Consider the following 11,426-nt stretch of genomic DNA (forward strand, 5'->3'; position numbering starts at 1 on the left):
AAAAGAACATTTATGATTTATAAAAAATTTCACGTTTATCGGAGTATAACTTTGGCCTCCGTGGTCATAGAAGTCCAAATCGGACGAAAGATATATATGGGAGCTATATCTAAATCTGAACGGATTTCGACCAAATTTGGCACACTTAACAATACTATCAAACGTACTCCTTGGGCAAATTTTGAAGCAAATCAGGGCAAAAAATCAGAATTGAATTCTAAGACGTTCGGTATTCTAAACGATGGGTCTCAGAATTTTCCTTCTTGGTGTTACATACAAATGCACATACTTATTATACCCTGTACCACAGTAGTGGTCAAGGGTATAAAAATTGGTTTCGTTTTTTGTTTTTAATGTTTTAGAAGCTCAAATTTAAAATGCGCAAATAGTTACTAGAACTGTTCAGCAATTTTATCCAAAGTGAGTAAAGTACACTCTTACTCTCTTGCTAGTTTTTACTGGATTTCTTAAACTGGCCAAGTACGCGAACAGACCTATAGTGGTATAAAACTCTTGTCACTACACCTCGTACGAAAACAGCTGATGTGTTTATGAACAAGAAAAGGATGGCACCATCGAATGGATGGCGTATCAACTCGAACGTCAGATAACAAGAAGAAGAGAAGAAGCAAAAATATATAAATTAAAATTTTAAAACTAGTTATCATTATGTAAACTACCGGCTTGTACAATACAAATTATAAACCTATTGGCATTTTGGGTTATTACCCAATAAACATTTCATAGAGGGATTAAGCATTAATTGTGCAGGATTAAAACCACAAACTTTATTGGTCGTCAAGAGGATTTGTGCTACTTGCTGCGCCTACATACACATCACAGTTTGTTCAAAATTCGTACAATCAACTTCTATAAATATCAAAATATATTAAATGAATAACTGAAAAAGAAGACTGACCAGCTGTAGAATGGCAAATCTCAGAGATTTGTTGAGAGGAGTTCTCACGATATTAAGCATCACAACTATCGCCTGTCATGGGACACATATATTGGCTGTGTTACCCAGTGTCTGGAAATCACATTACTTATTTGGATATCAAATAATGCAACGACTGGTGGAGCAAAGGAATTTTTCTGTCACTTTAATAAGTCCATATGAGGGTGGCGCACAAACAGAAATAAATGTTCAGGTGCCAGACCCTAGATTTAGGGAAATCAAAGTTGATGGATTACTTGAGAATTGGTCAGAAATGGGTTTGACCTTCGACATTGAGGAAATGCATGGAAAATCTGTCATGGAACATTTCACACGTCTTATGTATGCCAAGACCAGCAATATAGATACATTATTGCAAAGTTCTAAAGTTCGAGAGTTATTGCATTCGCAGCAACATTTCGATTTGCTGGTAGTGGATCTTTTTTTGAGCGATGCTCTATTGGGGTAAGATAGCGTGGAATTTTATTAAATAATTTTTGCAACTAATCATTATACCCTTTTATAGTTTATCATTTTTCTATCAAATACCCACAATAGTTTTAAGTCCAAGCGGTTCGAATACTTGGCTAAACCAGCGTTTTGGCAATCCCCAAAATGCTGCACTAGATCCCAGTAATTTTCTACCATATTCGAAGGATATGACTTTATTGCAGCGTAGTGTTAATACGCTCATGGTTATGTTTGAAAAACTCACCTATTCCTTTTTCCATATGATCTCACAACAAGCTGTGTACACTAAACATTTTGAACCACTTTGCCAAGTAGCATCATGGTGCGAAGATTTGCCAGACCATAGGGACCTCACCGAAAATCTTTCGTTGGCCCTTATCAATAGTCATCCTGTACTCCAATATCCTAGATCATTTTTACCTAATATGTTGACAATAGCCGGAGTACATTTATTAACAGGTCTTGAAGAGCTTCTATTACCCCTGGTAAGAACAAAAAGCGAATCTTCTATGCCATTTGATTTACGTCTCATTCTTGTTTTCAGCATTTGAAAGAATTTATAGAAGGAGCTCAACAAGGGGTGGTTTATATTAGCTTTGGGGCCAATGTCTATGATTTTCCTCACGATAAAATTGAACTATTTTTAGATATAATTGAAACACTGCCCGACATGCGTTTTATAATAAAGTATGACGATGAAGATGAGCAGCAACTTGAAATAACCATGCAAGTAAAAAGTAAAGTTATGATACAAAACTGGTGGCCCCAACAGGCTATATTGGGTAAGTAATTAGAGCAAACAATATAATAGAAAAAATAATGTTGATCCTTTTCATTTCCTTTTCGCACAGCCCATGACAATGTAAAGCTGTTTATAACATCTTGTGGTTTTATGAGCGTCATTGAATCAATAAATTTCCTAAAACCAGTTCTGGCCATACCAATCACCCCGGAACAATATGTTTTGGCAGAAAATTTGAAAACTCAAGGAGCGGCTAATGTCTTGAACTTTAACGATTTGACTTTTGACAATCTATTGTATTCCATCCACGATTCACTAAACAACTCCAAATACAGGGATTCTTTGATGGATTTGAAAACAAAGTTGATAGATAACGATTTATTGGGTTTGCGTCCCATTGATAAAGTTCTCAACTCCATAGATATCACGTTGGCAACAAAAGGTCTACCTTATCTAAGAACACATTCTCATCACTTGAATTTTTGGAGCTCAATACTGATGGATGTAATGCTTATATTGATTCTTGGCCTATTAACTATTATTGCCATACCTTTTGTTTTGACAAGCTGTATCTTACGCAAATCCTATCAAAATCAAGCTAACGCAACAATGTTAAAAAATCAAGTTCGTACACGGAGAGATATTGACGATTTCCTAGCAAACAGCTTTAGTGATGAAAACGCAACTTTAAGAACCATACGACGTTCATCTTCGAATTCAGATTTTCATCAGAAACGCAAGCGTCTATCTTCAGGTTGTTCGCATAGCAATTCGTGTTGCTATTGTTCATCAGTATCATCCTCAGCACCAGGAACGCCATTAACAAGAGAATCGCCTGTGTTCATCAAACCGCTTGATTTGAAAGACATTAAATAAGACAAAAACTATTTGTATACCTAAGGAGTTTCGTATATGTGTCAATGTAGTAGGACCCTAAACGTGTTTATTTATAATCGTTTATTTTTATATAAAATATCTTTCCGTTTTATGCAATAATTGTTGTTTTTTATGAATATATGTGTTTAGATTAAGACAAAAAAAAAAAAAATAATAATAATAATCAAGTTTTAAACGAATTTATGAACTATTCATAAACATTGTATATAGAAGATATGTAAATGTATAAATGCCTGTAGTTTTCGTAAGATGAAAATCATTTATTTTATCTCACAATCTAAATTTGTGTAACCAAGTTCTTAAATATATATATATACATACACTGTTGTGGTCACGTAAATTGTTTCTGACTTTTTTTGTTATTGGTTTAGTATTATTCTTTATTGATTTTATGGAATAAAACCATCAATGTAATAAAATCTATATATTTTGGTAGTGACAACAGAGGCCATTGGGAAATGCTGGATACATTTATGAGAGTTTCAACGAGTGTAAAGCGACGTCCACAATGTGTTATTTTTATATATGGATTTATATTTACAATATAGGCAGTACAGATTAACAGGAATTAAGTTCATCAAGGGGTACCACAATTGATTTTGGAATTTGAAGGGTCGAATTATATACCTTGCGTTAATTTCAATAATCGAAAAAGGTGAGTTTGATTATATGTAGTGTACATTCCGTTTTATATCATTGAACTCCGAATGGTATATGCAAGCAAATATTTTCTTTTATATTGTGTCACCATCACGATTCTTTTTTAGCACTAATCCCTATTTTTTATGTTTTTCACTATCATGTTTTTTGTTAACTGACAGACAAGAAGAATATTTATTTTTGTGGAAACTATTAATTCATTTGGTTCCTGTACAGTTTTCGTTCTGTAAAATGTTTGTCACATATTTTGTAATAGTGTGGAACCAAAGCTGAATTTAAGCCTACACGGATGAAAAAGGCTGTGTTTTATATGTTTGGCTAAAAACATTATGTTTGGAACACAAATTTTTAAACACAATATTTTTGAGTGCAAGCATATAATGTTCATAAACTAGCATAACATGTTTGGGACATATATGTTAATATGTTAGAACATATTATGTTTGGGACATAAAATGTTTGTAAATATAATATGCTTGGATGCAAACATATAATAATTTAGAAATAGCCTATAAAAATATATGTGTTTAGTAGCTTGGAGCGCTATTTAACAGGCAGCGATATTAAATTAAGTTGGTGGTTGTTGCTTGTTATTACAAAATTAACATTTTATTTTTCCTTGGGCAATTGATCAGCTACTTCTTTGATCCTTACAAACTGTGTGGTCCGCTGTTCGAATCCCCGTCCGGCAAAAGGTAAAATTAAAATAAAAAAATCATACAATTGAATAATTTCTTCTACAATGTTTGTATTACAGAAAAAGGTGCTAAGAACTAAAAAATCTCGTGGAAGTGAGAAAGATGTGGGGGAATATACAATTGGGCAGAAACAAAATTTTGAACATTCAGGTCGAAAACCTATGTTGTTAGCACCTATATTACCTGTTTATTTTCATAATTCGTTATGATTGTAAATATATAAATAAATAAATAAAATTTTGAGCACAATATTGTTTGGGAGAATTTTTTTTAAGCATATAATATTTTTGTGTGCAAAATGCTTCCAAACATATTATATGTTCACATAATAACATATTGTTTTTTGGAAGACAACATTATTGAATTTGGATGCAAAAATACAAAATGTTTGGAACTTAGACTACCCAAACATATATTGTTTAGACTAATATGCTTTCAAACATATTATATATTGGAAGATATCAAACATATAAATGTTTGGGCAATACCCAAAAATGTATATGCTTGAAGCAAAATATGTTTGGGAGTATATGTTACAGAAGCGATTTTTTGTGAGCGTGTACATTGGAGTAAGGATAATAAATAAGGCTATTATGGCCAAATTTGGGAAAATCGGGAGCTATATCTAAATCAGAATCAAGTTGATGATATATATAAATATATTGATGATATATATAAATATCCCAAATTTGCCCATCAAAGTGAATTTAAATTAAAGATGATAGGTAAGTAAAAGTGTCATTCGCTATCCAGCTGCTGGTGAAGACACTTCACATTTTTCAATTAACATTATTTTGGTATTACACGTTTCAAGTGAATTATGATGGTAAGTATTATCAATTATTATTATTACGTATATTTAAGTATATTAATATATTTTTACATATCTTTTTTTCAGTCGCAAAAACTTTTAAAAAAAATTTTAAAAATACACCAGCGCCAAGTAGACGCATTCAATTTATTGAAGGATGAAACGGCCAAGTTCCTCTAGCAACAAGCTTATTAATTGAATAAAATTCAGTCAGACAATTTAGCTGAGTTGCTGGAGGAGCTAGGAAGAGGAGATGGTGGTGTTGTTGGCGGCGGAGACTACAACGCTGCGTCTCCTATAGATGTAGATGTTGAGGATCTTGGAGATTCTCAGGTTCCTGAGAGTCCTCAGGAAAATGGAAACTCTCAGGAACCTGAGGACTCTCAGGATCCTCAATATGCCATTCTTAGTGCCAAGTCATGTAAGTTTTTTAACTTTATATTTATTGTATATTTAATTATTTATTAATTAATTAATTTATTATTATTTTATTATATTTATCATTTTATATATGTATTAACATTTTATTTTTATATTTATTTATTTATTTTATTTATTAGTTTTATTTATTTTTAATTTTTTTATTTATTTTTATTTGCAGTGTCTCTCCGGAATTGCCCTTTTTGGCTCCGAGTGATCAATCTTCTTGATATGGAGCCCGCCATCTCGGACAAGACCTCAATTAAATATGGTCTAAAGTCCGAGATGGCTAAGGCGTACTGGAGAGTGGAGAGTAAGATTGAAGAAGACTTCACCTTGCCTTCAGGGACGGTGCGTATACCGGAGAAGATGTATAAAATGAGACAAAGTGCCCAATGGGCATATAAAAAGGATGGGAAAGACTCAAAAAATCCGTATGTCCGGGCATTCAAATTGGTAAGTATATTAGATTATTTTATTTTAATACATATTATTTTAATTTTAAAATTTTTAATTCATTATTTTTAATTTTCTTTTTTAGCACTTAACTGACGGCGGAGGTGAGCTTTCTTAATCTGAAGCTGCTTGTAGTCTCGGTCGCCACAGCACCATCATCCCTCCATCGTAATGAAATGCAGTGACTTTTTATTTAATTGTTTTGTTATAATTTAATTTTGTTTTGCTATAATTTATTTTTTTATTTAATTTTGTTTTAATTTAATTTATTATTTTGTTTCATTTAATTGTTTTTTTTTTTTAACTGACAGACATGAAGAATATTTATTTTTGTGGAAACTACTAATCAAGGGAGCAATGGTTACCATGCCTGCCTTGCACAATGTCGTGGGTTCGATTCCTGCTTCGACCAAACACCAAAAAGTTTTTCAGCGGTGGATTATCCCAATTCAGTAATGCTGATGACATTTCCGAGTGTTTCAAAACTTCTCTAAGAGGTTTCACTACAATGGGTAACGCCGTTCGGACTCTACTATAAAAATAAGGTCCCTTGTCATTGAGCTTAACATGGAATCGGGCAGAACTCAGAGATAAGAGAGAAGTTCACCACTATAGTATTACAATGGATTAAATAGTCTAAGTGAACCACCTAACCTAACCTCAATCAAGTCACGTCGACTTTATAAAATTTGAATAATTTGATCAGTGAAATAGCGAATTTTCACATACACTCTAATCTAATATAATCCATTTTTTTACTTCTGTGAACCATGTAATCTTTGGCTCTGGGATGAGCATATGAATACTCTTGTAAAAAGTAGTTCTATTCAATCTAGTAAGGGTGAAATTACGTACCATAGATTGATCCTTATGTTGATGTTCCCGATCAGATAATGTGCTACTCATAGTGGTCTCTCCATAAAAAAGAACTGGACAATATTTTTAATATTATTTTTTTTTAATGTTTAAGTTGCCACCTATTCAGGAAGTTTTTTAATATTAAATATTCAGATAAATAAATTTTCAAAATCATATTTCAAATTATTATTTTGCCGTTTCTGTATTCACTGGCTACCTCTTAAAAAGTCGTATTTCAGAGTTGCATCCGCGTTTGCTGCCATATGACGTTTGAGTGCAAAAGTAAAACAGCTGTTACGTGTTTCGGCTGTCACATCGCGTAACACCATACAGCTCCTTTTTTCCCCAATGTAAACGTGAGAACAAACTCTCGAATTATTAATAAAAGTTATAACTTAAGAGATAGAAATATTTTGAAAATGTTGAGAGCCTCATCCGGGTTGTTGAACCGTACTTTGGGTTCAGAAGTAAAAACTGGAAATTCCGGGTTTGCTTTGGAATTTGTGCGATGGAGACGTAAGCCCCGTTGGTTGCCTGTGGCAAAGAGCAAAATGTTTCGAGTTCCTGAGCGCAAAGAACAGTCACCAGAGGAGAAAGCCGAATTATTGCGTCTTCACAACATTTACAAGTACGTTATTATGTCCCATTTCTATAATATCCATATTCTAATAGGTTTCCGATTTTAGAACACAATTACGGTCTGTGCGCCAGTATTTAAGAGAAGAAAACCAGCGAATTGCTGAAACCTCGACAGCTGATCATTTCGTTCTAACACCTGAGCAAGAGGAAGCCGATTTCCAGCGTTGTTTACAAGAAAATGAGAAATGGAACCGTGAGGTGGCCCTGATTCGCGAAGCACGTCTAGCCAAGGAACGCCAGGCTAAAGCTGAATATGTCCAAGAAAGACTTAGCTTGGCTGAAGAAAGAGAAGAGGAAAGAATGCAAAAGATTGAAGCCCTAGTGAGAAAACAAAAGGTACAATCGAAACTATTACAAAAACATGACACCAGAAAAATCATATTTTATTGTAATTTATTCCAGGAACTTTCGAAAACATTCATTACTCGTGAAAATCTGGATGCTGCCATTGAACATGCCTTAGCCAATCCCATCGATTATAACTTCTCAATAGACTTGCAAGGAAATATGTATCGGGGACGCTCCAATACTCCGGGCAATGCTCCTGGAGGAAATCAAACTCTATTGGAATCTGAAGAAAGAGTGGAAGCCCAGAATTAAGTAGTAGTTAAGCCTCAACTGTATATTGTTTATTGTTGCATTGCAGTTTCGCTTTTGCTTCTTTTCTATCCAAAATATTTGAAGTGAAAATCAGAGCATAATTTCAGTTGTATAATACAATAAAAAAAAAACTAACAAAAAATCAAACCTATTTGATTTATATACAACTTGATAACCAGAACGGAAAGTGTCAACAAAAGGTCTATGCTAAAGTTTTCCATCATCCGATAAAGGTTGTTTTAGTAAATGTTCCCAATCAGGGGTGGCGGTGATTTTGGCTTGTATAGGTCCCAAGTTGATCATGTTTCCACTGCGCTCTTCACGATTGCAACTTATTGACATGAGATCCTTAAATCAAAGAAAAAGAAACCTAATTAGTTATGGGAATTGCCGCATCATATCACCATAGGCACCTGTAAAAATCCAGTCTCCATACCCACATCCAGATCAAATTGTGTCTCGCCTAATATTAATTTTATTTTACCAGACCTATAACGTATCAAACGTCCAACTTGACCTTCTTCCATTTTCTTCAAAATATGCTCCTTAATGGGCTTTTTCTGGATTTCGGCAGGAGTTTGAGATTTTATATCATCCGAAGGTTTAGATGTCTCCGGAGAATCTGTATCTTCGTCCACACAAGGTAATGTATCGGGTAACTAGAAGAAATCAGGCATAAGAAACTTTAAATATGACATTGGGACTCTGTACTTACTTGCATTAAAAATATTTGTGACTGTGCCGGGTTGGTTAAAAAAAGTTCCTGCAATGATTGGGGATAACGAGGCAACTGTCGATTTTGCTGTTCGGCCACATGCATGGCTTGGATCTGTGATGCTATGGCTACAGATTCTTTTAATGGAGAAAAACAAAGTGGTAAGAATAGTTGATATTTTGCAATACAAGAAGACACAAGATCAAAAATTGGAGAATCTGATTTGATACAAATATGAGACAAGAAAAAGTATAACGACAAATATCTTCAGATATGTATACATATAAAATCTGAAGTGTGATATTACGGCGAGGGAAATATGTCATCCATATCTGATTATATATGTGTTACATGTCGCATTAAATCCTTTCCCATAAAAATTAGAATAAACCAGCGGCAATTATTTTTTAGTCTGCTCGTATCAAATTACATACTCCAATTTTAAAAGCTCTTCTTGATAACTCTTTTTGTACCTTCTTCGCACGGTAAATTTAATGATATTTGGGAGTCGTTGTTTTCCGTTTTTATTTCAGTTTTTAGATATTTCCATTTGCCTATCGTTTTAGTTGGGACCACAATATATCATCGTAAATGGATTAGGGGCATAGAGTGAAAAATGGTTAAGGGATTGTTTAGGAATTTTTAACTTGTTCGAATAAACATGGGTGTCTTTTGTGGATTTTCAAAAAGACCTCTTCACTATTCTTCGTACATTTACTTTAGTAGGAGTATTTGGAAACAACATTTGGTCTAGGTATCAAAACCTAGCTTCTCTAAAAACTCCATCTTTAAAAATACAATTTCACCCATCTCACCTTCTTGTAGTTGCACAGGAATTCTGTCGAAATCAGTCTTTTGTTCATCTTCCTCCTCTATATCGTCGTCGAGCACTTTAAGAATGTCTTTGTCTCTGGCCAGTTCTGCTTTTAAATCTAGCTTTTTTTCCATCTTCAAAATGGTAGGTTTTCTCATCGCCGAAGGTGAGTCATCCACATCTCTGGAATAGCCCGAAGAACTTAATGTCTTTCGAATATTTACAGCACCGGCACCTTCGGAAAACACACCAGCTGTTTGTATTAAAGTTGATGCGCCTCCACCTCTACTTCCACGACTTGATCCTCTACCACCTCTATCAGCACCTCGTCCCCTACCTCGACCCCGCATTTGTGTAGTGTCCTTTGAGGTTTTAACATTCCTTCAATGCAAAAAGCAGTAGGTTAGCAAAATTTATAAAAAAAAGAAACGAATAATTGAAACTTACGCATTTTTATTTCTCACCGCATTGAGATTGGGAACAAAAACTTTTTTTGCTCCCGTTAATCCTCCTCTTCCACCCAGTGTTAGATCTCTGGCTGGTGTCAGTGAGGATAATTTAGTTGTTCCATTTGTCATGGACATTGGCGAGGAAGTTTCACGTTTGGCACTTGTGTCGACGACGGCATTGACTGGCATTTTAGAGATAATCTTTTTTGCATCACTTGTGGACATATGTCAAGAAGATTGTTGTTTATAACTATTCCAAACGTTGTGCGTACTATTTTCTTATTGTTATTAAGATTATTTTCTACACTAATTGTATCGAACTAGTACAATTTACATCTAAATCTGATCTCTTCATGAGACATAAGAACTTAAAACAACGTTTTCGAAATAAATGTCAAAGTTACAAATGACAAATCAGACCTACAGGGTTGCCAATTGTCGGCAATATTAATGGGTCGTGCAGACACATGTGATGAAATAACAAGGTGACGTATAAATTTTGAAATAATTTTAAGAGTTTTCTCCGAACAGTTCCATGTTCGAATATTCGAAATTGCAAATCGCAAGAATTTATTAACGAAAAATTCGAAACTATCCAACTTCGAATTCCCAAACTTAAGTTAAACCAAAAGTCCATGGTAAAATTATAATATTCTGTGCTAACTAAGAAATGTTCTAATTTTTACTTTTGCAGCCTTTAAACAAAAGCAGATTTATATCTGCAAAACACCAAATCTCAAATTATTTGGGTACTTTAAATCGATTTTTTTTTCAATTAATAGATCAGGGTTTAGGGTTTGCAAAAATATGCTAATTTTTATTTTTAGTTTGCACTTTTAATTCTGGTTTTCACTTGTGATACACCAATACCTATATTTTTAGTGATTTTAAACCCTAAAGGTGGGTATTAAGTTCGAGTTAACCCGCTAAAAACGTAATTTTTTCATGATTACTTTTCTTTAATAATCTAAACCCTAAAGGTGGGTATTAAGTTCGAGTTTACCCGCTAAAAACGTCATTTTTTCATGATTACTTTTCTTTAATAATCCGGCTAAACTCGAACTTAATACTATCCTTAAAGGTGGGTATTAAGTTCGAGTTTAGCCGCTAAAATTGCCATTTTTTCACTAAAGTGAAAACTAAGTCAGCAAAAAAAGCCATAAAATTATACATATATGTTGCAGATTTCATTATAACTTGATGAGGAATATCCCAAAGCAAATTTTCACAAAGTTTGTATTCCTTAAAATGGATTATAA

The 11,426-nt window shown here is 33.7% G+C and overlaps 3 protein-coding genes across 4 annotated transcripts; 2 read left to right on the forward strand and 1 right to left on the reverse strand.

Moving 5' to 3' along the window:
- The first annotated feature begins 569 nt into the window (after positions 1–569).
- Positions 570–3,387, forward strand: Ugt316A1 (UDP-glycosyltransferase family 316 member A1). The gene is made up of 4 exons (XM_075305923.1): positions 570–1,402; positions 1,464–1,893; positions 1,953–2,190; positions 2,260–3,387. Exons 1-4 carry the CDS (start codon positions 930–932, stop codon positions 3,024–3,026), a joined length of 1,908 nt encoding a protein of 635 aa, XP_075162038.1. The 5' UTR covers positions 570–929; the 3' UTR covers positions 3,027–3,387.
- Positions 3,388–7,249: 3,862 nt separating this feature from the next.
- On the forward strand, positions 7,250–8,335 carry mRpS26 (mitochondrial ribosomal protein S26). The gene is made up of 3 exons (XM_075303471.1): positions 7,250–7,578; positions 7,637–7,925; positions 7,992–8,335. The coding sequence occupies exons 1-3, from the start codon at positions 7,370–7,372 to the stop codon at positions 8,187–8,189; spliced, it is 696 nt and encodes a 231-aa protein (XP_075159586.1). The 5' UTR covers positions 7,250–7,369; the 3' UTR covers positions 8,190–8,335.
- On the reverse strand, positions 8,186–10,573 carry Polr3D (RNA polymerase III subunit C53). Of its 2 annotated transcripts, XM_075303469.1 has the most exons (6): positions 10,166–10,572; positions 9,720–10,099; positions 9,378–9,458; positions 8,905–9,041; positions 8,603–8,848; positions 8,186–8,537 (listed from the first exon to the last, which is right to left on the reverse strand). In XM_075303469.1, exons 1-6 carry the CDS (start codon positions 10,390–10,392, stop codon positions 8,397–8,399), a joined length of 1,212 nt encoding a protein of 403 aa, XP_075159584.1. In that variant the 5' UTR covers positions 10,393–10,572; the 3' UTR covers positions 8,186–8,396. The 2 variants fall into 2 exon arrangements, with proteins under 2 accessions (XP_075159584.1, XP_075159585.1); XM_075303470.1 differs by lacking the exon at positions 9,378–9,458 and having other exon boundaries at positions 10,166–10,573.
- Between the last annotated feature and the right edge of the window lie 853 nt (positions 10,574–11,426).

The sequence above is a fragment of the Haematobia irritans genome, chromosome 4, assembly GCF_050003625.1.
Source record: "Haematobia irritans isolate KBUSLIRL chromosome 4, ASM5000362v1, whole genome shotgun sequence".
In the NCBI taxonomy this organism is placed as follows: Eukaryota; Metazoa; Arthropoda; class Insecta; order Diptera; family Muscidae; genus Haematobia; species Haematobia irritans.